The sequence below is a fragment of the Poecilia mexicana genome, unplaced genomic scaffold (genome assembly GCF_051168715.1).
Source record: "Poecilia mexicana isolate PSO_F unplaced genomic scaffold, ASM5116871v1 scaffold_10, whole genome shotgun sequence".
NCBI classification, from domain to species: Eukaryota; Metazoa; Chordata; class Actinopteri; order Cyprinodontiformes; family Poeciliidae; genus Poecilia; species Poecilia mexicana.
Window position 1 is genome coordinate 29310088 of NW_028263379.1, and position 27796 is coordinate 29337883.

Genomic DNA, 27796 nt, shown 5'->3' on the forward strand with positions numbered 1-27796 from the left:
TTAAACATTCAAGTTTATCCAGTTTGGAATCAGAAAATATGTTTAGAAATGATGATGCGTTCATACTTGCCTAATAATTGTGCACACTGTAAAACAAAACAAAACAAAAAAGTCTGTCAGGAAAAATCAACGTTTCTGTTCTTCCATCTGGCCTTTCAGGCATCATAGCGAGTTTTTACTGCTTTGATGGGAAATTTAGCTGCAAAAGAAAAGTTTTTTGTTTTGTTTTTTCAAGAGATTTGTATGAATTTGATCCAGGCAAAACCAGAAATTCCCAAATTCAAGACTTCTGAGAAGTGCAGTACACGTACGTTTCAGAGAAACCTCTGAAGTGTTTAGAAAGGTCTAATTCTTCCTCTGACGTCCAGGCAGGTTGAAACTCTCAAAATGATCAGAAAAGTGAAGCATCCTGACCTTTGGTTTCCACCGCAGCGTCCATGGATCATCTGTCAGACCGGCTGCTGTTACAGCATGTGGTTTAAATGCTGCTTGATCATTTCTTTAAACTTGTAACGTCTTCAGGATTTCTCATTGTGGGCTTATGATTACAGTGACATTAATTTAAGCGAGTAGTTTCACATTTTGGGAAATCCTTGGAGAAAAAAAAACATGAGCATTGGCTAACGCCTCAGCTAGCTTTAAAGTCCCATTAGTAAAACTCTGCCTCACTTCCCTCTACATTTAAAGCTGCAGTATGTAACTTTTATGAATAATATGTATTTTTGCATATTTGTTAAAACTGCCACTATGTCCTGATGGATAATGAGATCGAATTCCTCTGCCTCCTCCTCGTAGTCCTGAAGCCATCTTCAGAAAAACACAGCTCGGTCACAAACAACCAATCAGAGTCAGGAGGAGGGTCTTAGCGCTGCCAATCACCTTCAATGCTTCCTCTCTGCTGAGCTACGGCTAGTTCCCCAAATCAGAGGCTGCCATGAATGCTAAGGCTAGTTAACATAGCCACCGATAAACAGTTTTCCTGTAACGGTAAGTTAGCACGTTGAGCAGTGTGTACACAAGAGTGATCGACAGCGCTAAGACCGAAACAAAATCTGACGCAGTGTGAATTGCACACCCCTCATCCCGGTATAGTTCAAAATAAGCGACACTCGTACTTTGTAGACAGGGGGGGGACCTTAATGAAAACTATGTTACCAGCAGGTTCAGAACTTCACCTGGTTCTGTTTCAGTTTCATTCAGACTCGCTGGGACGACACGTGGATTCCCCCAAAATGTTGGACTGCTCCCTTAAATAACATCGACGCAAATGGGGTGTGCTTTGTTGCTTTTCCTGCGATTGCGGGGACAGCTTTCAGTGAGACGCAGTCAGAGTTGGCAAAACTCACACGAGGAGCTTACGCTCTAGCTTGATCCTGAGTTTCCATGTTGTCTTCACGCTGCTGTCCAAGCAACCCCAGGAATGAGACCTGGTGTTTCCAGAAGCTTCATGCCATACCGTCCTGGTCTGCTGTTATGAAAATCCCTCAAACATTCGGAAGAATTCGAAACTGGCTTCACGTCAGAAGATGTTAGAATTAACCGGACGTGTATCTCACACCCAGTCGCCACGCCGTGTCTGCATCTTTAAAATTGTCTGTGTGACATTTCTTTTCTTTTCTGTTTTTTTACTCCGTGTTGGAGAAGATTCACTCTCAGTTCAGGTCCAGCCATTACAGCGGCTGAGCTCCTCCCTCCCCCCGTCCCTCCCAGTAACACAGCAAAATTGGGAACTCTGGGATGATTTTCCCTGTAAATTATGCGCAGGGTTATGAACAGCTGTAAGCAGCAGTAGCAGGACAAAGAGAGGTATGCTGCGATCGATACGGAGGCACACGACTGCCATTAGTCAAACGAGTCACAGCACTCACCCCCCATTTGCTGTGTCAGCCTCATCAACTGTAGCGTTTGTGTTTGTGTGTGTTTTTTTTATGTTGGAGAATAACTCACTGCTTTTTTTTATCTTTTGTTTTCTTGTTCTTCCTTTCCGTCTGTGTTTTTACTTTTGTTTCTTCATTTGTTTTGTATTTCTGTCCGATGTCGTTCACTCCAGAAATGAGGTCTATTAACTATAGCAGTAAGTGATGTGGCTTCTTGTCTCGCTGTCGTTTTTTATTTGTTTTATTTGATTTTATTTTTTCCAGTCTTTCCGTGTGTCTGCATGCCCTCTCCCTGCCTGCTGCTGGTTTCTCTTTCCTTCAGCTTCTGGTTCATTTTCCTCCCTTTCGCTTCTCATTTTCTGTTTGCCTTTTTTCTTTCTTCTTCTTTTTTTTCCCCTTCCCGCCCAGCCACCCCCCGTCACTTCCGGGGGGTCAACCAGCTGCTTTATCTGTCCGTTACTAATACGGTACATATGTCGGTCCAAACGACTGATGTGGAAATTATAATTTTCTTAAATGTATCTGCCTCCAAAGTGGACTTCACAGCTGACCATGTGTCTCTCTTTTTTTTTGTTTTGTTTTGTTTTTTTTACCACCACAACTTTCTGCGCTGGCAGATCTTTTCAAAAATGGATTTATGGGTATGGAACATTATTATTCATTTTATTGTGCTTTAAATGGCTTGCCGAGTTCCTCTCACAGTCTCACATTACTGTAACCATCTTCTCTCCTGAACCAACAGCTGGGTCTCTCTCTCTCAACCTGTCCCTCTATTTTTCCTCTGCCCACTAACCTGATTAGAAGAAGAAACCTAACCTCCTTTCCTTGCGTCCATTCTGCCCGTTTTAACCTGACAACTCTGGGAAAGCTGCCGTTTTACAGAAGGACACTCGTTAACGACAGGAGAACAAAGTGTTCACACCCTTTGGACTTTCTTACATTTTGTCATGCTTCAGCAACAAGCTTCCATATGTTTTTATTCGGATGTAATGTCATAAATCAACACAACATAGAGTGTAATTATGACAGGAAAAGGAAAAATATGCACGCCTTTCATTGTTTAGTTTGCATAACAAACAATGTTTGTTATGCTTGTTATGTATGTGGCTGAGGCAACATACAGATGTTGCCTCAGCCACATCTGTATGTGGCTGAAGCAACAGGGGCATCCCCAAAGAGGGGACGAGGGGGCCACGGCCCCATCTTGAAACATGTTGGCCACCCCAGAGACTCTTCTCCAGGCCATAGAAAGGCAAACTGTCATCTTCTTCAACAAAGACGTAAACGTAAAATCCAATAAATAAATGTAAAAAAAAATTAAAATTAAAAAAAACTAATCACGATTAACATTTGTATGTATATAATTTTTACTTTTTTCTTTATCGATGCCACACTAAAGATTTTACTGTCCAGGCCTGGCCACCCCTTTGAAAATGTCCTGAGGGCGCCTTTAGCTACGTTTCCATTGACCTTTAAGTTGTGCAATTTGAAATTGTGAAAATAAATTTTCTCTATGGAAACATCTACATTTTGGGAAAAAAAAAAAAAAAACTTCTTCTTTTTCAATATAAAGTTTGGTGCTAGGATGAGATGTTTTTCCAATCGTATGGAAATCAGTGTATTTTCACAAAAACTGCAATGGAAAATCTCTGCAGCAGTCCAAAATGAGTTGAAAAACTGTGAAATCAGACGAAAACTCTAATATGAGGTTGTTCCATAGTAGTTACGGCTTTATAGCCACAGATTGCCACTATAAAGTGGATATGAATTTTAAATGAACTGAATTACTAAAAATTGATTTTCAGAACTTTGAATATTCTTTTATATCCTGACGCTGCTTTAACTTTTCCACAACCTGTCGGCTTGACAGTAAAGATGCTTTTTGTTTTCTGACGCTCTCTAACAAATCACTTTACACACAGCAGGTTCTGAAAGTCGTTTGTTTCCCTCAGTTATATTTGGGGATATCAGAGTAAAAGGGGACTGAATGCAAACAAGCAGTCCAAATTTTTGTTTGTAAGATGAATGGCATTTCACAATAATGTCATTAGCACTGGTCTTTCTTGTAAAAACAAACAATGAAGTATGCTGAGATCATAGCGCAACAGCATGTAAAAATGTCCGTTGGGTGTGAACATTTTTGCGACAGAGGTGAACGTAACATTCGAATCAAAGTTGTTTTTTTTTACATTAAAGCTTTCGCCCAAAACAGAAAAAAAACAATGAAAGGAAGTTTCAGAGTCTGCCTCGTCCTCTGGGTTTTGGCAGTTTTGGCCTCAACAGCCTGCCGTAGACGCCAAGCTGCGAGTATTTTCTCTGAGCTTTGCCAAAAGCAGGCAAACAGCTTGGTGACATAAAGGCCGTCCTTATTATTATGCCCTTGATTGACTCTCTGTCAGAATCGAGAGCTCGCCTCTCCTAAGTCACAACTGCTGTTGAGATTGCTGCTCCAGTAAACCCACGAGACGCACGCGCGCGCACACACACACACACACACACACAAGGCAACTTGATCAGGCCCTGTTTAGAAACTCTCCTTGTGTCCTCACTTGACCCCACTTACGTCCTGTTCCAGAGCCTTTATTTATTTAATTTTTTAGTTTTTGCAGAATGTGATGTGATAAAAACCATGAGAGATTTTTGACCAATAAGTTTTTCTTGAATCATCAAATAATAGATAACAACTTCCTAAGTTTTCCACCATATAAATGAAATTTTAGCAGCTGTGTTTTAAAAAAAACTGCCAGCATTAAGGGACTGTAATCTAACCAGAACTAACACATAAAGGACCTCTATAATCCAGTTAACTGAAAAGAGGACAGAGTCAGGTCACTATCTGCTTCCTGGGAATTAGTTTCTCTCCTGATGCCCCGTCCCCTTCCTCCTCCTCCTCCTCCTCCTCTTTTTCCTCTTCCTCCGTCCTGTTTTCTTCTTCTCCTCCTCCTCCTTCCTCCTCACTTTGATTTGATCTTTGCTTCCAGTCTCTCCCTCTTCCCCTCATCATCTCCTCTGCTTGTCGCTCTCTCCATCATTGTGTCGTTGAGCTTGCTGTTCAGACACAGAGCGTTACGCCAGAGTAGCAGCTGGACTCGCCTTCAACGTCGTCACAAACTTATTCCTTCCAAAACACACACACAGTGTGCATTACATCTACTGACTATATAAATAAATAAAGAAGCCTTAACATGAATCCAGCTCTTATATTCGCAGCATGTTTTGACGTAGTCGTTTTAACAAACTCACCAATGACTCGATTGGAAAATATGGGAGTCCAGAAGGGCCGCAATTCAATGAGACTGCTTAAAGGGGTGGTATTATGTAAACTTTGTTGAGCATAACAACATGTTATGACCCTAACCCTAACCCAACTGTCCAGAAAAACAGATCTGTTTTTGTGCCAAGAAACAGCAAATATTTAAAACAAGTAAATCAGTTTGCACAGCCAAAAAAAATTACATTTTAAAAAAATATATATGTATATTTATATGCTAATGCGGAGAGAGATCGAGACGAGATCCTGCAACATGTGGCAATCAAAGACTAAACTCCAGAATGAGCTACTTTTGTAGACAATATTTGACAAGTTTTTATTTTATTTTATTTTATTGTATCTTTTTTGAGGAGCACAAGCCACATGCTCATCACAAGAGATTTTTCTTACAAATGTGGCAAAATGTAAATAAAAATAAACAGGCGAAGAAGCATTATCTGTCCAAAACACAAGTTTCTAAGTAACTCATATCTTCCTAGAGCCACAGTGGACACAAGCAGCCTGTCATAATAACAAAATTACAGATAAATTGTCATAGAAAATATTTCAGCAAACGATAATAAATGGTCTCAAAATGTCATTTTGAGACCATTTTTAACGACATAAGCAAGTTTGCCCTCTCAAAAACTAATTTTGTACAGAACACGTCACGCTGGAACTGGAGGACATTTTATATAACCAAAATAAATAAAACGCAATAAACAAAACGGAAATAAAAACCACACCTAATCAAAACTGTAACTAAAATGGATTATGAAGCCTCTGTGAACAAAATTGCCCTTCAAGAAATGTTAATCCTTGTGGAAATTTGTGGAGCTTATTTTAGTTTATCGTGTAATTAACTGATTAATTGTGCAGGTCTCATAGGACTGTGATGGTGGGGAAGAGTTAAAACCCAAAAATATCCCGTCTTTAAGACTTAGTTAACATTAAAACAGCAACAACCCACATATGGTATTCATTTATTATTTCATTAGGAAATTAGCATATTTTTTCCACACCGTTGCCTTTTTAGTGAGCATAATAATAACGAAAACATATTCTGCTCCTACGGCATCATGAACGTTAACACTGCAAAAAAAATCACCAAGTATTTTTGGTCTAATTTCTAGTGCAAATATAATTGTACACTTCAAATAAGACTAAAATAAGTTTTCATCTTTACAAAGGAGCTTGTTTTAAGTCAATAATTCCTTTAATATTGATGAATAAGTTCTAATTCCAGTGGTAGATTATGTCACTCATAACATGAGAGTACTTTATTGTTATATGTGAAATAATCTACCAGTGGAACTAGAACTTATTCATCAATATTAAAGGAATTACTGACTTAAAATAAGTGCACATATCTTGCTGAAAAGTTACTTGTAAGTTAGTTTTATCATATTTCAAAGTGTGTCAAGAAGTCTGCACAAAGAAACTAGACCAAAAATCCTTGGTAATATTTTACGTTTTCGCGGTGAAATTCATCTGCGGTGAATTAGAGTCCAGACTCCAGTTCCTGTGGCGTTAACAAACTGTGTTTGTCTTTTTTCTCCAAATTTGTATCATTTTTAATTTACATTTTCTTTACCTGGATAATTTGTGTTCTTTTCATCCCATCCGTCCAGGCATGTAGTCAGACGCCCGTCCCGCATCACGTGTGTCACCACATCCACCGCGGTCATGTGCAGGTGTCAGAGAGTCTGTCAAGACGCCCACTGGCGTCGTGTAGCCCAGACGTCGGGAGTCACTGTGTGTGTTGTGGAAGCTGGTTATCGCAGCAGGCGCCGTCAGGTGTCAGACATGTGATATGAAGCAGCACAAGTTGTTCAGACAGCTCAGGGGGGATGTGATGTAGAGAGGAATAACAGTGAGAAAACCTGCTTCTGTCGTTACCACAAATGGAGTAGCGCTCAATCGCTATGTGTGTGTGTGTATGTATGTGTGATCTCCAATGCATGAATGTTTGTGTGTGTGTGAACTTTGTGCGTCTGCTCGTGTGTGTGTGTGCTTTCATCCACAGAGGCAGAGGAGGTCTACCAGAGGCGGGTGCTGACGATCACAGGCATCTGCGTGGCCTTGTTAGTGGTCGGCATCGTGTGCGTGGTGGCCTACTGCAAAACCAAGTATGTCTTTGAAGGAGGGATAAGCGCTCTCTCTCTCCTTACATGAGAAGGACTTTGTAAGCCCTCCTGTTACCCCGTATGAGGAAGCGGCAGTGATCAGCTGCTGCTTCTGTTCCTGATGCGGCGGGAGAGAAAGGAGAAACATGACCACACTGCAAAAACACTAAATATCACCAAGTGTGACTGATTCCAGTGTAAATATCTGAGTTCACCTGAAAGAAGACAAAACTAACTTGTAAGTGACCCTTCAGCAAGATATGGGAGCTTGTTTTAAGGCAATAATTCCTTTATATTGATGAAAAAGTTCTAGTTCCGTTGGTAGATTATAATCTGTGAATGAAACGAGAACTTTTTCATCTATCTTATGGAATTATTGACTTAAATCAAGCTTCTGTATCTCTCTGAAAAGCTACTTCTAAGTTTGCTTTTCTCATTTCAAGTGTGATAAGATAGACATTGAAACTACACTGTAAAAATAAAAGTCTCTAATTTACGGCAGCTGGTGTTACCAGGATTTTACCATATAAATACGGATTTTACCTTATTGATACAGTAAAATTCAGTGATTTTCAGAATTTTGTCATATAAATAAAAACCACAGCTTCCAGTTTTATATCAGAAATTAGAGACTTTTTTTTACGGTGTGGAGAAATTTATTTGGTGAGATTTTCTGTTTTTGCAGTGTAATAGAGAACTAATGTATTCCAGTTAGTCAAACTTGGGCACAAGGTTTGTTTAATAAACTAAATAATCAAGAATAAATTAAATGGATTTTGTCCAAGTCCCTTATTAAAAGAAAGGTTTACAGTTTACAACATTTTTTCGAATTGATTGTTTTCTCCTTTTTCTTTTGTCCAGAACAAAATATCTTGTGGCTGAGCAAAAATAACAGATCACTTTTTTAATTCACAAACACTTTGGCTTTATTTAGCCAAGCATGATGGATAAGTGTGTCTCCGTCTGTGTTTGAGTAAAAGACAAAGAATCTTTGTGGTCCTGTTTACTTGTAACTTAAAGATAAAGCAAAAAGTATGGTTAATAAAAAAATACTCTGTGCTGTACCTATCCATTTACAAAATTAATGAAGTGTAAAAAAGCAAAAATATGATGGCAGATCAAGCCGACACCGTTATATTATTTTTCCCACCTCCTCCGTATTTTGGCCAACATTACGAAGACGGATGATGGCCATTGTAGATGGAATAAAAAGTCAATTTCCACCCAAAAACAATCCCTGAAATTTTAAGGTTATTCTCAGAATTTTTCAAGAAAAAAACAAGGGAATTGCTGAGCTCCCACAGTTTAAAATGTGCTAGAAAAAAAATCAGAAATTTTGACATTAATCTCAGAAGAATTTAGAACAAACAAGGAAATGTCTGAGTTTGAAAAGTAAAAAAAAAAGAAAAAGCTAAGAAAAGCTCAGAAATTTTCTAGAAAAAACTTTGAAACTTTTGAGTTTGAAAAATTGAAAATGTTCAACTTTTGGGAAATTTTGTGAGCTTCCAAGTTTTTACTAGAAATTTTCTGAAATCAATCGGAAGAATTCTGAGGTGGGTTTTTGGGCAGAAATTAACTTCTCCATTTTTGTTTCTAGAAACCAAGTTCTCATCACTTGTAGGTAAGATACTGACTTCTTAAACTTCTTAGCTACTAATGACGTTTGCGGCATTTTACAGTAACGTGCAGCAAAAATACAAGAACATGTTCCATTTTCAGATGAAAACAATACTCTAGCATGACAGCTTTGCCCAGAAAAAAACTGATTATTCCCTTGCAAGACGTGTCAGAAAAAGCATAGAGAGCAATAAAAACGATTCTTGAAAACAGAGAAGGACGTCGGGTTGGAGGGGGGAATAAAGAATTTAATGCTTTCTGTCATGTTTACACATTATTTTTCTCCAGGAAGCAGAGGAATCAGATGCAGCGTCACCTACATCAAAACCAGAATCAGTTCGTGGAGCAGCCAAACCGCGTGCTGGCTAATGGTCCCAACCACCCTGGGCCTGGTCCGGAGGAGATCCCCATGCTGGATGTGAGTCCACACAGCGGGAAGTACAAAAAAAAGTTTAAAAAAATATGCATCAGGTCGCCACAAGCTAGACACAGGAAACAAAAGACAGGAAGAAAAATCACCCGGCGGAAAATCTCAAAACTAATTAGGTTATCTGGCAACAGGTCAAGTAGCATGATGGAGTGTTTGGAGCGTCAAAGAGAGGAAGAGTCTGTCGGGAGGGGGCGAGATGAAGAGGAAATAGCCACTCTGGAAGATTTCACGGGCAAATAGTTTCATAATTACAGAATAACGTCTCGGCGTGTGATTTAGCGGCGGCAGGGGGATTTTTGTCATTTGCGGCAGAAAGACACTGTCGGAACGTTGGAGGACGGAGAGTGTGAGTGGAAACGAACGGCCGTGATCTGCAAGGTGGCCAAGAAATTCATCAGCAACAAACCCGATGATCAGACACAAAATCTCACTGAGGATTTCTGGTCCAGTTTCTACTGCAAATACCTTAGTGACACTTAAAATAAGACAAATTTAACTTAGAAGTCACTTTTCAACAAAATAGGAGCTTATTTTAAGTCAATTATTCCTTGATATTGATGAGAAAGTACAAGTTTTTCAGATTATTTGACTGAAAATAATCAGTGAATATCGCCTTGTTATAAATAAAATTATCTGCCAGTGGAACTGGTAGTTTTTCATTAATATTAAAGAATAATTGACTTAAAACAAGCTCCTGTGTCTTGTTGAAGAGTTACTTGTAAGTCAGTTTTGTCTTATTTAGATGTACTAAGATATTTGCACTAGAAATACATGTCAAGATTTTGTGTTTTTACAGTGCATACCATCAGTATTCGATCCCTTTGTCTTTTTAAATTTTCACATTACAACCACTAACACCAGTGAATTGTTTTGAGATTTCATGCGACGGATCAACTTGAAGTGATGCATTGTTTTTGAAGTATGCAGAAAGTGATTTGTGGTTTTTTAAAAAGTATTATTACTAAAAATCTGAAAAGTGCGGTGTGAAGATGTATTTTCCTCCAGAATGAGGTTCCTCCTGACACTGCTACATTGGTACACAAAGTGGGCAAGGTGTGTGATTTATTTCAGTTTGCTCTGCGAAGGCGTCCCAGGTTAACTAGAAAGCAAACTGAATCATGAAGACACTATGGTGGTGGTAGCATCATGCTTTATTTCAGCATCTGCAGAAAAGCTAATTAGTCCTGATGGGAAGCCAAATACAGGGAGATGATGGGGGAAAAAACTTTAACAGGCTGCAAAAAGAGGTTCGACTTCATTGAAATCTGTTTAAAAATCTGCAGTAAGATTAGAAATGAGCTCTTCAGAGATGGTCTGAAACCAGTGTGGCCGAGCTTGAGCCGTTTGAAATGTTCAGTGTAAAGCTAGTGGAGACCCTAACACCCTAAGGCTTACAGCTGGAACTGCAGCCAGACCAGCAACGTATCCATGTAGGATGGAGGTGGAGTCCAAACTAATGCCTGACTTTTATTTTCTTTATTTGTAAAGAACAAAAAATTAACTACTAAGCAATTTTCTATTTCATAGTCATGTGGCACTTTGGGTTTGACTGTCATGTAAAATTCCAATAAAATACATAAATTCTTGTGGTTGCAACGGAACTTTAAAAAAAACTAACAAAAAAAAAATCAGTTGGTGTCAGTACTTTTGCAAATCAAGCTAGAATTTAAATATGTACAGCTCTGCAAAAAAATTAAGAGACCACTTAAAACGATCAGTTTCTGATTTTACTCATTACAGATAAATGTTTGAGTAAAATGAACATTGTTATTTTATTCTATGAGCTGCTGACAGCATGTCTATGAAATTCCAATATTTATTTCCAGAAAATGAGAAATGGTCAAAATAGCGAAAAAGATCATATATATATATATATATATATATATATATATAAGATCATATATATATATACACATATATGTATGTACTTTTTGGTCTAGAGATTTTCAGTTTTTTTCCCACCAAACATGAATGTAGCATCACGTTAAAAATAGCTGTTATTTTATCTCTTGTTTTGAGCTTTTACAGGGTGTCCAATCTTCAGCAAAGGCCTACAGCAGGGGTCCCCAAACTTTTTCCTGTGAGGGCCACATAGCTGTTCCTTTCTCTGGTCGGGGCCGGTCTTAGTTTTTGGAGAAAAAAACCTTAGAAAATTCTTCTAGGGGGGGGGGGGCGACGACACATTCGCACTTTTAGATAGATTGTTACCCAGAATGCAAATGGAAAAAACCGTGGGTGAAACGGTGACTGGGACTGACGAGTATATATTCCATTGAGGGAAAGTTAGTTTCACATCTGCTCAAGAGCCCCCCTGGTGGTTGAAGAAAAATCCACATATAAACCAGAAAATACAATATATGAAAAAAAACACTGAATGCTCTCTGGTATGAGGAGGCGGGCCGGATCCGGCATTGTTCAGGGGGCCGGACCAAATGACGTGGCGGGCCGCAGTTTGGGGACCCCTGGCCTACAGCAACCGCTCAAATAAGAGTAGATATATCATTGTGTTTAATTAAATTTTACTGCCCTTTAATTATAATTTTGGTGTCTATAAGAAATACCCCAGGAAATTCATGAATACTAAAGGAAGGACAAAGGAGGCAAACTGCGCAGTAAGCCTCGGCTGCCTGCTTAGCCGCCGCTGCTGATGGAGCCTGTTTCACTTTGGGACTTAAAATTTAACACAACAATTAAAGTTCTTTTAGCCCTCAGTGCAGCTCTGCCTCCAAGAGGGTGTTTGTGTTATTAAAACTCTGATCCGCTGACAACATGGGGGGAAATTTAGTGCCACGTACTTGATAGATGTTAAGGAGAGAGCAGAAAAACACCTATCGCTCTCCTGGAGACGTAACGGCCATGAGTCAGCAGAGACGGAGGCCGATAAAACGCTGAAGCATCTCCTTGTAATGGCTGTCAGATTTACATTTGTGTAATTTGCGTGTGTTAATCGTCCGCCCCACTTCGCCGAGTGAGTTTAGAAGATGGGGAGGCAGGAAATGCAGTGAATCATGTTTTTATGTTTGATTTTGCAGTACATCCCAAAGAGCGTCCCGACGACGGAGTGTGTGATCAGCCATGGAGCGGAGGGTGCTGGGAACTATGCAGGCAGTCGAATGTCAACCCGCTCCCATCACTCCACCACTGCCTCACATGCTTCCAGGTAGGCCAAACACACACACACACACACACACACACGCACACGCGCGACACCTGGACACAATAAACGGCCGAGCAGCCAAGTGTGTTGGCAAAGGCATCAACTGATGCAGCAAAATCAACCAGTCCAATAAAAGTTTTGTACTTTAAAAATAAACTGTGGCATATTAAAAGTTTTTATTATTTATGGAGCAAGATCAGTGCCAAAATGATGAAAGAAGTTTTTATCTTGAACTCTGTAAACAAAAAAAAGTTTTAAAAGTGAAGCAAAATTTCATTTTAGTTTGAATGAAAATGTAATTCCATGTAGTATTTTTGTATTAAACTTTTCATATATTGAGGCCTAACTTTAATATTGTACTATGTTAGTTTTTTTGCCAAAAGTGATTTTTTTTTTTCCTTTGGTCTATGTATCATCTTTTGGCAAAACTGAAACAGGCCATCATTCTAGTATGGTGGCGATGTATACGATAAATATTTTTCTAACAGCTTTCAATTTTATGTTTTTTCCCTCTATATGCTTTTTTACACTTTCAAAATGTATTTCTTTGTAGGTTTAATGTTTCTGTTTTTCCAGAAAGTAGGATGTCTGGAAACAGACTGTAGCTTGTAAGCCTGGCAGTTAGCTTGTAGAGCTAACAGCGCTATGAGTTAATGTTGTCTGTTGTGGCAGTATTTTACACAGTAACAGCTTTTCATCATCGCTGGTAGCTAAACATAACCAGCAGACAAAGTCTTGTCACTCTTCTCTTGTCACAAGAGGAAGATAAAGGCATCTGTAGCAGTCTGCTAGCTCACAAGCTACAAACACCACAGAGCTATTAGCTTGTTAACATGTCAGCATGTCTTTATTTTGATGTAGCTCAACTACGGTTTACAGCTGTATTTTTCCTAAAGAACACGTTTCGGTATTAAAAATAGTTTGATGCTCTAATCTTCATTAACTGTAAGCAGAAAATTACGATTAATTAACAACATTAAAGGCTTCCAAGAATTTTAGTGAATCCATCCATTTATACATTGTCTTTATCTTGTGGCTGATGTCGATATCTTTGGGTGAGAGACTGGATCCACCTGGACAACGTTTCATTAATACTCTTAGCTACTGAATATGACAATATATTTATTTTATTAGCTTCACTCCCTCTAACTTTGTTTTTTTTTTTATTCATTATTTTCATTTCGGAGTTCTAGATCAGAAGTTAGCTTTCGATTTTAGCTCTCCTTTCTATCAGTTTTCAACCATTTATTTTCAAGTTAGCAAATATCAGCAGGACCAAACATGGAGAAGCAGCATTCAGCTTCTATCCACCACAAATCTGGAACAAACATCCGGAAAACTGGAAAACAGGCAAAACACCGAGTTCCTTTAAATCTACCGGTACTCTAAAAACCCAAAAGTTTAGAGTGGCTTTTGAACCATAATAAACGAAACACCAACCAACGTTTCGATACCAACAGTGCCATAACGACGGCACTCGGCAAAATATAATGTTTCAATTGTTAATGACTTTGTTTTTTATGACGCGAAGCCCTTTGAACTGCCTTGTTGTTGAAATGTGCTACACAAATAAACTTGAGTGATTGATTTAATAGTTATGGCCCTAACCTATCTCCGTAGTTTTTATGCTTTCGACTTACACAGCTCCACGTTGCTAATGCTGCTGTAACCTTTCACACCTGATGCTAACCTGCAGACACGAGGAGCAGACGTGGAGCATGGAGCGGACAGAGAGCGTGAACTCAGACTGCCAGTCGGGTGGGCTCTCCAGCTCCGTGGGAACCAGTAAGTGCAGCAGCCCGGCATGCATGGCGAGGCGGGCCGCCAACTACGGTTGCACAGACGTGTCGGGAATGGGGATGCAGTACGGGGACTCTTACGACTCTCTAAGAGACTCGCCTCACAGTGACAGGTAAGGAAAAGCCTCTTTTGGGACAACTGGTTCAGAATACTAAATCATTAAGCATCTGTCATCTTTAAAACTGCATCAACAACAAGTGCGATGTAAGCAAGAGCTGACATTGACATGATTTTGTTATCAAACATATATTCTGTATCAGAGGTTCGTTGGTGATCTCGGCTTATTTAACATGTGAACTTGAATCATTCGACTACATGTCAAATGATTCAAGAGGGGAATCACTGAGACAGTGGCTGCATTCACACCAGCCGTGTTTAGTTCGCTTTAACGGAACTCTGGTTTGTCAGAAAGTCCAGATCAAATACCTCGTTCTCGGTTCAGCTGAAGTGAATTCTGGTGCGGTGTGAATGCTGAACAGACCAGAGACTGCTCCAAAAGCAGGAAGTGGACTATAGCACTGGGCATTGTGGGTAAATACAACCAAAACAAAAGCCCTAGGGATACCGCTAGCAGGAGAAACGACTCGTGGTTGCTTACCAAAGACAAAAGAGAAATCCTACAAAATTTGACACCACTCCATTTTTGGTTTACATTTTGTGGAGAAGGAAGCTGAGCTCAGCATCTTCTTCAGTGGTTTTTGTGTCATTTCCTTCAGTGGTTCTTGGTGCAGCGCCACCACAGGCGAGGAGATGAACAGATTTTTCAAGTGGCTTGTATCGTTTGATACAGTGCAGTGTGAAAGCAAAACTCAGCAGCTGAACATGTAACAAATGTTGCAACTTTGACCTCCAATGGAACTGAGTCCACCGCACTATCAGGTGTGAAAACACCCGGTGTCTGACGTCTCAGAGATGTTTCCATCCAGCTTTCTGTTTTCTTGTTCTTAAACCACTTTAGTAGAAACACACAACAAGGTAAAAGTTAACCCAGCTCACATTTGAATTTATAGCTACACAAATGTAGCGATAACTGAAGGATAAAACTAATTCATCACAGTCATGGGGAAATGTCTGTATCGGTACTTTAAACACTCGCTCAGCAGCCATGTGAGATCAAATATCTTAAAATATCTTGATTTGAGAGTCAGATTCATGGTTTCTGCTGCTTCAGTTACTGTTCTGTTTGCTTTTTGTCTTTATTTTCTCCGTCCAGGTACGTGTCGGCGCTGACCACGCCGGCGCGGCTGTCTCCTGTGGAGTTCCACTACCCACCTCTGCCGCCCCAGGTGCCCATCTTCCAGATCACGTCGCCCAACACAAGCCACGCCCTCTCCCTGCCCCCTGCTGCCGCGGCTTACCACAGAGACGACGACCAACCGCTGCTAAGATGCCCCGAAGTACGTAGGCAGACATGACGCACACTTAGCGATGTCATTAGGCGGTAGCAGGGAAACAAGACGAGGAACGAAAGACCTCTTAAAGTACATTACTGTGAAGTGGAAGACAAGGGTGTAGGATTTTCAAAATTGTTTACAACAAAATCTGAAAACTGTGATTTTGACTTCTGTGTCCGACTGACAGAAACGACCACCATGTCACGTCTGCATGTGTGTGCGGTTAGCAACAGTCACTGCTCTGTTGCCCGACTCAGCAACTTTGTCGCTAGCAACTTTGCAGACCAAAAAATTGGTATAAGCCAAAATCATTCATCTTTTTAAAGATCGTGATTGGTCAGAACAGTGCTTTTCAAAGTGACGGGCCGCCAGGTGGAATTTTCTATCATGACAGGCAAAAGATGTGCAAAAGACTAGGAGCTGTGAAAAAAATTGGAATACTGTGAAAATATGTGTTGTGATTAATATTTTTGTCACTCACTACATTATATTGCAAAATACATTGAAGTTTCTGCACCAACTTAATATTTCAAGGATTTGCAGATGTCCAATACTTATCGAATATTTTATCGATTAACTGCTTCTGAAGTTTCGTTCTCAGCAAACATCAGATTTCTCTGACTCGTTCCCCTTGTTTCGCACCAGGACGGAAGTTTATACAGGCAGCCCAGACGACCCCGGCGGCCCTACCTGACAGAGAGCACAGGAAGTCTACCGTCCAGCCCCTACCACCTCCCGGACGACGAAGCTTACGAGACGACGCAAGAGTACGCCTCCTCCCGGGAACCCATCCGGAGCCGGCGCCGGCCGCGGCGCAACCGCCTCAACGGACACACGTCCCAGCGCTCAGCGGGCTATCGGGACTACAGCTCACAGAGCTTCAGTCAGTCGGAGGAGGAGGAGGAAGAGGACGAGGACGAGGATGCTCACGGGGAGAGCACGCCTTTCCTCAGTATGCAGAACATGAACATGGACCAGCCGCTGACTGGCTCGGGGTACCGCTCGTCGTCTGGCGCGGACACACGGACTCACCGTGGGCTGAGTCGGCCGAGCGCGCGCAGCAACGGGCAGAGCCGCAGCTCCCAGTCACAGCGCTCCAAAGCCGACAACATGCCCCTTTAAGACCGGACCTCCCCCGACACCCACCCATAACACCCCCGTCCTGTCCCGTCCCGCCACGACCCCCGCCACCTCACACACCTCCTCTCCTCCCTCCTTCACAGAACCAGTGGACTAGAGACCTGCACCTAGGAGAAATATTTTTATTTTGTATAACAGACAGATATTCTAAACAAATGAAATATTTATTTTCATTTCAGCAAAAATTGTCTACTAGCTAACAGCAAAGACTTTTTTTATAACGGGGGGATATTTATATGTAAAGTTTTTTGATTTACAGCATTATGAGAGATGAAAAAAGGAGAATTACGTGCCAATTTTTTCACAAGTTAGATAAATAGAATAATATTGTGGTGCCTTTTGCTGTATGCTGAAGTCGGAGGTCCCGTTGAGTTTTTGTAGCTTTTCTTATAAAGACTCCTCATTTTTATAGAGACCAACCCTCTTCCTTCCTAATGCTTTGGTTTGGGTTTGTTTTTGTTATTTTTTATTATTATTATTATTATTATTATTATTACGTTTTGCTCTGATTTGGGATCTTCCTCTTTTTGAACTGTGATCTGATTATGTCATCATGCAATATCGATTCCTTCTGTGTACAAGGTGTCTGTTTACATGAGTTCGCCCCGTGCTGTGGTCCAGCCGGATGTGTAGGGTGGATTCCTCTGACGAACACGCATCTGTCATTAGCCGCGTCCATGTCTGCTGCCCGTCACTCATCTTCTCGTAGTTTCTGTCGTAAAGAAGGGCGGTCAGGTGTCGTATGTAGAGGGACGGCGACCTCAGATATCCGTGTAGATGTTCAGGGTGCTGTCATTACATTAGTGTGTGTGTGTGTGAGAGATTTTCATAAAGCCCAGTTTGCGGTCCCTCACCTGACGCGTCCGCCGGTCGCCACGCTGCCAGAAGCTCCACTGCACTGTAAGCACCTCCCTCGCGCGAGCCAGGGAGCCGCCCGACCCGAACTGAACCCGACCAGTCCAGTTGTAATATCCAGCCTGACTCTGGCCTCCCGTGGACTGCCTGGCCTCCCGCCCGTTTCCTATGCCAGCAGCTTAGAGCCGCACTGTGTCTCAGGACTTTCCCCATCGCATCACAGCCGAACGACTCGCAGCAGACAGAGCCTCCCCCGGCCCCCGCCACCGTCCCCGTCATCCCAGTATCAGATCAGTCCACGAGGCCAGAACCCATACCACCGCCCACCCGCACTCACTTCCGTCAAGTTAACAGAAGAAAAAAAAGACTCATAGCCACAAGTTTAGGGCGCTGAAGTTGGGAACGGTATTGGAAATTCACAGATTTTTTTTCTTATTATTAATATTCAAAAAGTTGTATGTATGTAAGTTAGCACGTGTAGATAGATGTTTTGTCCAAAAATGTTGGCGGTGAAGTCGGAGAACGCCGTTGTGCTGAGGGCACATCCGGGGCCTTGCTAGAAATTCTGCCTCACGCCACACCCACACCGAGAGGACGACGTCATCCCGGCTCCCAAGTGCAGCTCAGAAAATTACAATGTCATCAAAACGGTTCAGTCAATTCAAAAAGTGGAACTCATATATTATGAAGAGGCGTTACACACAAAACGACGCATTTAGTAGCCTGGTCATTGCCTTCCTGTGCTTCTCCGCTCCATTAAAATCTTCTCGCTTCAGACAGTTCTCCCGTTTACAAGGATTGGCTCCGGTAGGATTTCTACTGGGCCAATCAGCGAAAAGAATGTGAAGCTGTGAACGATGACGTTGTTTTCCTGCGTTGGTTCAGAATTGTAGTCTGCCTGTTTTTTACTTTAGCGACTGGGTAACATTTAAAATGTCATCAGAGTCCATGGCTGAATTGAATTATGGTGATTGTAGCTTACAGCTAGCCTGGTAAGAATAAGCACCTTGTTCTGTGTTATTTGTTTCGAACAGAGCTGTGCTGTGAAGCTAGATCATAATTGAGCGGAAATGTGCAGGAAGGTCATGGCTAGGCTAGCTTACAGCTAATGAGAGCCCAAAATTTTGGTTTCCAAAATTAGAATATCACAGAAAACAATTTGAAAAGATTTAAAATGTAAACATGCCCAGCTCTCTGTTCGCTGTGAAACATCAAGTCCATGCTAATCTTTGAATAACCTGTTTTGATCCCTCTCTGAATGCTGTTTTAATTGGGATCAAGGGTGTGGAGTTCACAGAGCGGAGCAAGTTACTTTTGCCTTGACATTACCATGTCTTTATGTTATTATTTTTTCCCATATTTGTGGATCAAATACCGATCTAGAGGTTATTCCTCTAAGTAATTAGTGGCCCAGCAGGAGGTATGGCTAACTTCCAGTTTCCAGGAGTTTGTCTTGTTTCCATAACGATTGCACATGTTGTTTATACATGGTGTATAAAAGCATTCAGCATCCATTTTTGCAAATCCAAAGTGATCAAATTGTTTATCTCGCATGCAAAGTGATGCAGGAGCTTTGGCATCATGCCAATAAAACGAATGTGCAACAGGAGTACTATATTATGGCCTCACAGCGCAGGTCTGACTCGCCAGTTGTCCAGCAATGACCATCAATGAAAATACAAAAGGTGCTGTGCATTTCACTTTGAAGTCAGTGTCCTAGAGTTTGAGCAGAGAGGCTCAGAATCCACTCTGCTTAAGGTCCAGAGTGACGTTTCTGCTGATGTGAGTCCGCTGTGCTTATCAGTTCCAGTCAGTACAGAATGTCTTCCATTCTTATTCATTTTCCCGCAGGAGTTACGCCACACTGTAGAAAGGGCTTACAGGGGCAATAGCCCAGGGCCCCCAATTTAATAGGGAGGAGGGGTGCCCCCCAAAAATTGGGGGCACCCAAAAATCGTGGGTGCCCCAAGATTTTATTTTATTTTTTATTTATTATTCTTTTTACTGAATGCATGTTTTGCAAACACTCTACCTTATGTAGAACACGTAGGCCCAAATCATGCGGGTTTTATTATTTTTATTAATATAAATATTCAAGTATTTGAACATTATGAAGTAATAACAGATTTGTTTGGGAACAACATGGAGTTGTTGGCTGAGGACGTATTAAACCTATGATGCATCAGTTCATACCTGCTGGTGTTTAGGACTACCTACTGATTCACTGTAGTTTGCATTAGTAATTGAATATTTCCTTATCGGATAGGGTACCAAAACTGTCTCCAGCCCAGGGGCCCACATCCTTGAAAATCTGGCTCTGGGCAGGACTTGACACCCCAACGCACTTCCAGCCATGCTTTTTCAGCCAAGGTTCGCCTGCACTAGGCTTCCATTAGGCCTGATTGCTCTCATTTCACACAGCATTGCTGCAAAAGAAGTCCGACTCAGCTACTGAACGCATTCACTCTGCGGTACAAAGGCAACCTTTTTAGAATATGGTATTTCTGAATTATTTTAATTGGTCTTGTGACATTCAAACTTTCCGAGCACCTGAAATCTGGTTTTTCATTAGTTATCAAAATCAACAATAATAAAATGTTTGAACAAAATGCTAGAGTTTCTAGGAGAAACTCTAGCTTCTTTTCTGCTAGAAATGTGCGCAAAACTTTGTCGATATTTCTGCTAATGTTGGGGGGAAAAAAGCAATTTTGTAATTGCTGTGTTTCCATTAAATGAGAAACGCAATTAAAACTACATGTGAATAAGCTTGTTCACATGAGTCGTTAAAAACATGCCACTACTTCCTGTTTTCTTCTTAGTGTTTTGCGCCAGCGGTAACATCCAGTTGTCGATCTCATGACTGGTGTGGCATGATTAGTGTTCCCATTGCAGTTTTTCAAAAATAAACCAATTTCGATGCAAAACGTCTTATCAAAAATCAAGTTGTTTTTTTTTAAATGGCATGTTTCCATTGAGCAAATTTATTTTCCAAATTTGAAATTGCGCAATTATTGGTCAAAGGAAACGCAGCTTCTGACAGACCATATGAGTTTCACTTTTGAATTCATTTGAATGACTTTTGAATTTACTGAGATGCACCTGATGTTTTTGTCTTTTCTTTTCCAAACTTCCACGTGTTTTCGTCACGGTAGTGGGTGGCACAGCTTGGACGTGAATTAAGAGGCGACAAAGCACACTTGTGTGGCGGTGTGTGTGATAATCCAGGTTAAAACGTCCTCAGTTGTGATTCTGACATTTTGATCGCCTGAGCTTCTTTTGATTCGTCATGGCGCCTGACAGGAGTTGTTGTTGTTGTTGTTGGGGGTTTTTTCCCACCATCTCCCGCCGTCATGTCTTCCTCTCACCATCTTAGGACCTTCCGAAAGCAACCAGCGGAGGAATTTAAACCCCTCGTCTGGAACACACAGAGCAGCACACTCACATTAGGCCGACCAAAACTCTTCCACCCCTTGGAGACTCTTTGAGGATGAACGTCACTGTGTCCCATAGAACTCGTTCCCCTGTTTAGGTTCTGTTTTCTTTCCTTCCACAGACGATGCATGGATCAGAGATATAGAGTATCTTTAAAAAAAAAAACAACAAAAAAAAAAAAACCAAGGTGACAAATCCCGCTCGGAATCCCAGTAGAGGTGAATCATTTGGGTATTTTTCCCTCCTTCCCCCAAAAAACGTTCCGCCTATAGTTCTATCGTATTGTCACTGTAATCAGTCCGGGATTTTACAACATGGAAAATTCAGCAAGTGAGGATAGTGTGCTTCTAGAGCTAGTCGAAATGTTTAACAACTTCTCTCCCCCGTCCCCACCCTGTTTCTCCTCACCCCACACTTCCCCACCCACCTGTTGCATACACACATAAATGTCACTCATACACACACTGACACACGCTCAAACTTTAATGCACACACACACACACACACACACACAGAGAGAGAGAGACACACAGCCCTTCAACGTTTGTTTGTCAAGCAGTTTGTCTTTTTTACCTGCCAATTCCCTCTCCTTTCCCTCACTTCCAGCTCCACCCTTTTCTCCTTCCCCTCCCCTGCATGTCCTAGTGGTACTGGTAGTTGGGTGCATGGAAAAAGCAGCAAGCAAATTGTTTTTCCACTCAGTAAAAAAAAATAAAAGAAGAATATTAACAATAAACGAGTAAAAAAAAAGTCATAATTTTAAACATCCAGCAATAAATTCCCCTTCTCTTCATGTCCATCATTCTTGGAATATGCTAGGAAATTTTTTGCAAGTTTTATCAAAAACATACTACTTGTAAAAGAAGAAAAATCCAAAACCACCCCTTCATATGGAAAATAAAACTTTATTCCTACAATTTTGAAAACGTCCTGTCATCTTTGCAAAAGTTGCCAAAAAAAAAAAGAAAAGAAAGAAAGAAAAGTGACAAATTGTTGAGTCTGGGAAAAAAAAGTTAAGAATGGGGTTCCAGTTTCACATTGCATCACTAGAGGGCAGTGTTTACCTTGAACTTAATCTGAACTGAACTCTTGGTTTATGAAATGTTAGTTACTGAAGTATAATGTACATTCTTTGTATTCTTTTTAGAAATTAACATTTTCAGAACTGTTTGCAAGCCTATGATGGACAAGTGTTCAAGAAGAGTTATCTAATATGTGCAAGTAAGCCTAAAATTATTCATAAGCCTGTCGGGTTTAGACTTAAGATGATTTTCTTTCGGCTAAGAAGTTTGTTTCTGATCAGAAACGAGATGAAAACCTCACAAGGAGTGGGAGATTTCGGGAGGGGGTGGAGGGCTCCTCCTATTTTTTACTGTCAGAGCAGCTGACAGTAAAAAATATATATTTCTTACCATCTTCAACATAGAGCCTTTAATACTACAAAATAAAATCTGAATATTTCTACTCTAAAAACCCTGGTGCTTTGAGTGTTAGGTTTAAGTTATGATACTTCCCAGATATTCATTTTTTTTATCTACTTATATGTTGTCAGTCATCCAGGACATGGAAAAACCAAAAAGGTTTAAATATAAAGCAACTTAAGTTATAATCCGTCCGTCCGTCAGTCAGTCAACTTGTATTGAGAGGGTGTCAATTATTTTAGGAGTTTAGATCTCTTAGATTTTAATTTTAATTTTTTTTTTATATTAATGAACGCATGTTTCACAGACATGTCAATGTGAAAAGTGACGCCTCATGCGAGAAATGATAAGTTATGGTCGTAGGCCCGTACCAGGTGAGTTGTAATAAAATTTGATATTTGCATGACAAAACTCAAGTATTTAAAAACAATGAACTTTTAGATTTTTATTTATTTTTATTTTATTTTTTTGATAACATGGCCTACTATCATCAGTTCATACCCAGTTATGTACAGAGCAACCTAATGACGCATTGTAATTTGCATTAGCAAAATATCTTTTCTTTGGTGGATGGGGCACCAAAGCAGTTTCCACCCCTGGGGACCCATCCTTGTAAATAACCCTAAACTACATCACTTCATAGTTTTCAGTCAAAAGGTTCAACTTTTCACACTTTGTTACAGACTTATTCCAAATTGTATTAAATTCTTCTCTTCTCTCAAAATTCTACACACAAAAACCGCATCATGACAATGTGGGGAAAAAAAAGGTTTTTGAGATTTTTTTTTCACATTTATTAAAAATAGAACGCCCCATTAAAACGGTCTCATTAATTACACTCATGCTGTATGTAACACGTGGTTTTAAGGAGCACACCAGCATTGACTTGGCTCCTGCAGATTCCCCTAAATCTCAGTCCAAATCAGTAAATGTGGGAAAGGCCCCTCGCCTCCGAACTTGCAGCACTTAAACAATGTCCTGCAGTTGTGGTGAAAACCTTCTATTTTGACACCAATAAACCGTCTCAGTCACCGTTAAAACATTCTTGTTCTGGAAATTTCCATGGCCTCGGTTTTTCTTTCTACAAGTTTTGCAACACAAGTGTCAGAGGTTTTTGTTTGTTTGTTTTTTTGTTGTTTTTGGGGACAAACATTCTAAAAATCTGTTTTTCTTGATTCCTCTTCGTCCTGCAGAGTGCATGGCTTCGGCGGGAATGTCTGCTCAACGGGATGACGTCTCCGCAGGAAGACGGGCCTACTCGTTTGGTGGGAATTTGGGTTTCTATGGAAGGAATGCCAACAAGGAGGTTTCTTGCAAGCTGTAAGACTCCTTTTATAATTGGATGATGTGACGTTTCAATTATTTAATTGCTCTGCCAAGGGCCATGACCAAATAATACAACAATGCAGAAGCAAACAATGAGCCCTGCAGGAAAAACCCTGTCAATTTTAGAAGTAAAATCTAATAATGCAAGTTGCTGTAAACTGTATTTAGATTAAAGACGACCTGACAGCGGCGACTGGCCCGCCTCCGGTCCGGCCGGCGGTTTCACCCTGGGCCGTTAGTGTTGGAGATAGAAACATCGCCTTTCTTGCTCTGTGGTTTCTGCCTGCCTGATGGTGGGTGTATCCATCAGCAGCCTGACAAATTCCCTTTCATCCAAAGCCACCTCACAGGTCGGTTCTAGTTTCAGCTCCGTCGGCCACGGAACGCCTCCACCTCACGCCTGCGGCCCCAGTAAACGGATGAGTTTTCACTGAGCCAGCAGGACTCCGCTTGAAACGGGTGAGGAAACTTTTCATTCACAGTCGCACAAAGTTTTGATCGACAAATTATTTCTGTTAGAAGTTAGAAAATACCTCATGAGTGTGTTTTACACTTTTACAGTGTGTGGAGTATTTTTTTTCTTCTTCTTTTTTATGTGATTTTACACCAACTTTGTGAAATTGAAGGTGTGGCTTTATAGCAAAGTGGATGTCACAGGCAAGGTGATGAGGAAAAATCAACTGTGAAACAGAAGTTTTACTGCTTATTTGTAATGATTCCACCTTTTTTGGTGTAGTTTTTCCTACTAAAGTCACTCCAAAATATCGCCGCACTCTAAATGTGAATTCTCTATTTTGCTACTCTGATGTGTTATTTTTATTTATTTTAGAAATAAAAAAAATCACTGATGTCTGCAGCATAGTATCAGGTTAAATTACACAATTCGTGCTTTAACCACATTCTTAAGTTTCTAGGAATGATTCTAGAAGCTTAGTTAGTCCAACATACGCCCAGTTTTCCAAAGTGATTCACTTGTTGTTTTTTGTCTTTTCATATTTTGCCACGTTACAACGATAAATCTTAAAGTGTTCTGTTGGGTTTTTGTGACAGACGGCAAATTCTAGAAAATAATTGTGAAGAGGAAGGAAAAGTTTAATTTTTCAGAACAATAGTGAACAGCTCCATTTCACTCAAATATGATTTATTTTCCCAAAAGGGAAATTAAATGTTGCAGCTCATATGATGAAAGTATCCACAGAGAGGCAGGAAGGATCTGCAGTAGCAGTCAGTATTTCAACGGCTCTGAAGAGACCTCTGTCTGAAGACACTGTTGCTTGTATGACAGCCTCCTGGATGTCGTGCTAACATGCTAATTCCAGACAGCAGAGACAATATTCCAAAGTAACCTTTCCTGGATGGTATCAGTTATTAGCTGGCACTGCTAATCTCCCTGCTTTGCTTTTGCTGCTCCTCTTTAGGTCTCTGTCTGGCTGTGTGGTTAGAAAGCCAGTAGCCAGTAAGATACATTATGCCAATTATCATAATGTCTTCAAACTCTCTGAGATCATGAAGAGCGCCCCAAATTGTCTGAAACAAAGTCGTAGAGGCCTAAGTTATAAAGCGTGTGTCAGGTTTTGATCATCTCACTGAGTGTCACAAACTGTCACAAACTGTCCCAAACAAACAAACAAACTCTGTTTGAATGATTATGCTTTTTGTAGTTTGAAATTGCCTGGGCTACAAATGATTTGGGCAGAGCTGGAACTTTATTTGATATTCAAATACACACATGTGCCGCACATGTAAATGAAAACATGTTGCCCTTGTTCTGAAAGAAGAATTTACTTTTCCAAAACTTAAGCAGCTGAAAGAAATCTTTAAAATATGTTAAAAGTTCAGTGAAAAGCTAATTAATAAACTTAAAAACTATCACTAGAGTATTGTATGGAAAAACAAATGACTATCCATCTAAACTGTTAGTTTATCTTTTAGATTAGTTTAGATTCTAACACGTTAAAGTTTTTGGTTGTATGATAAATTGCGAATAAGATCATGTGTTATTAATGTTTGCAAAGCATTGAATTTTTCCAGAATGTGTGACTAAACGTAACATAATTCATATTGTTGTAACTCCAAACGAAGGTAAACATGGAACGGTTATATCAAGAGTCTGGCGTCGTTGGATTTCTCCAAACTAACACAACTTTTCTATTCATCCTCAGCTGGATGGCACGACGCTGCTGTCGCTTGAGAAACATCTTGATCTGCGTGTGTACGCCATGCTGCTGCCTTACCCTGCTCTACAGCTACGCCATCATCACCATTTATCTGCACATGAATTCAATGGTGTTGAGACACATCGCCATGGTTTCCCCAAATCTGGCAAGCCCCCATTTTGTAGCCGCAGGTGCTTCGAGCAACGGCAGCAGCCCCTCTGTCCCTAAAACCTTCTGGGAACAACATCTGCGAAGCGATGCCTTGTGGAACCGGCTTCAACGGCACGTCGACCACCGTTTCAACCCCATCATCCGCAAAGAAAAGTCCGACATGTTGTTAGAACGAAGTAGCTCTGACGAGTCTCTGCTGCACCAAAGCTACTTTGAAGTTACCAGCATGGCTAGCGTGAGGGAGAATTTTGAGAGACTGCCACAGCAGGTACGAGAATTTGCAAGCAGCATGCACAAGAGGAACTATCCTATCCTCATCCAACCAGACGGAGAGTGTGGAGCTCAGTCAGAGCAGGAGAAGGAGCCTCCGCTGATTCTTTTTGCCATCAAGTCAACGGCGCTAAACTTCAGGAACCGACGGGTTATTCGACAGACTTGGGGTCGTGTCGGATGGGTGGAGGGACAGAGGATCAACAGCAGCGACGGAGATATGGGCGGAGGATACATCCGAAGGGTATTTTTACTGGGCAAAGAAACTCCAGAAGACCTGGGTGTAGACATATCCCATTTACTGAGAGCAGAAAGTAAGCGTCACGGAGACATTCTGCAGTGGGATTTCAAAGACACGTTTTTTAACCTGACTCTGAAGGACGTGCTCTTCTGGAGCTGGTTCTCACACCACTGCAGTAAGCCTCTCTTTGTCTTGAAGGGAGACGATGACGTCTTCGTCAACACCCCAAAGCTGATCAGCTACCTCCAGGATCAGCTAGAGAAGCACAGATCCCGCAACACCCTGCATGAGTTCATGGTCGGCGAGGTGATAGGGTCTGCTTTGCCCAACCGAGTGAGGAGATCAAAGTATTTTATCCCAGAGAGCTTCTACAGGGGGCTCTACCCCATGTACGCGGGCGGAGGAGGGGTGGTGTACTCTGGGGAGTTGACTAGACGCCTGCACAACATCTCTAAAACAATCCACCTGTTTCCTATTGACGACGTCTACGTCGGAATGTGCATGATTCAGCTCAACGCCCAACCCATCCACCACCCGGCTTTCCTCACCTTTGACTTCACTGAGAAGGAAGAGGCACAGCCGTGTTCATATCACACCATCCTTCTGGTCCACAAGCGAAGCCCCAGAGAAGTAGTCGAGCTGTGGGCTGACCTGAAAGACACGAGGGAACAATGTCAGGGTGTACCGCTGAGGGCGGTCAAGAAGATAAAACAGAAAGCAACACCGTCACCGAGTGTTTAAGCTCAGCTCTGGACTCTTATGTGAAAAAACTATGTTAAAACAGTTCTGATCAACTGTGACTGCTTCAATGTGTTTTCCACACATTGGAAAACTTTTCATTTGTTTTTTTTGTTGTTGTTTTTTTTTTTGCAATCAAATGTTTTTATTTTAGTTGTTTTACATCCACAACAACATGTACAATACAGTATAGTTACAATAGGTGGAATAAGACATAGAAATAGAAAAAGCAGTGTGACCCCTAACCCTCAACCCCATGGCGACCCCCTACCCTGTTCCCAAGGATCTCAAAGTGATAACAAATATGGAAGTGGACAGTTGCGAAGATTAAGTCATCACTTACAGTTACATATTAAAAGAATTACATAGAATTATGTTTCACTCTTTCTCTAACC

General features: G+C 41.0%; 2 protein-coding genes and 1 long non-coding RNA gene across 3 annotated transcripts in view; 2 read left to right on the top strand and 1 right to left on the bottom strand.

Moving 5' to 3' along the window:
- The window catches only part of nrg2b (neuregulin 2b), a 72141-nt gene extending 54937 nt beyond the window's left edge, over positions 1-17204 (top strand). Inside the window, exons 6-11 of the mRNA XM_014993169.2 lie at positions 7154-7256; positions 9159-9288; positions 12333-12460; positions 14154-14369; positions 15471-15654; positions 16297-17204. Coding sequence (XP_014848655.2) covers positions 7154-7256; positions 9159-9288; positions 12333-12460; positions 14154-14369; positions 15471-15654; positions 16297-16773 — 1238 coding nt within the window. The 3' untranslated portion in view covers positions 16774-17204. The remainder of the gene's footprint in view (positions 1-7153; positions 7257-9158; positions 9289-12332; positions 12461-14153; positions 14370-15470; positions 15655-16296) is intronic.
- LOC148157169 (uncharacterized) lies at positions 9098-17727 on the bottom strand. The gene is made up of 3 exons (XR_015764511.1): positions 17646-17727; positions 17386-17503; positions 9098-9352 (listed from the first exon to the last, which is right to left on the bottom strand). It is a non-coding gene; the product is annotated as an uncharacterized LOC148157169 (long non-coding RNA).
- A 4402-nt stretch (positions 17728-22129) lies between these two features.
- LOC106921456 (N-acetyllactosaminide beta-1,3-N-acetylglucosaminyltransferase 2-like) lies at positions 22130-27772 on the top strand. The gene is made up of 2 exons (XM_014993170.2): positions 22130-24284; positions 25988-27772. The coding sequence occupies exon 2, from the start codon at positions 25992-25994 to the stop codon at positions 27402-27404; it is 1413 nt and encodes a 470-aa protein (XP_014848656.2). The 5' UTR covers positions 22130-24284; positions 25988-25991; the 3' UTR covers positions 27405-27772.
- The last annotated feature ends 24 nt before the right edge of the window (positions 27773-27796 follow it).

Coding starts and splice junctions, on each gene's coding strand:
- LOC106921456 (XM_014993170.2), top strand. CDS start 25,992: ATGGCACGACGCTGCTGTCGCTTGAGAAACATCTTGATCTGCGTGTGT.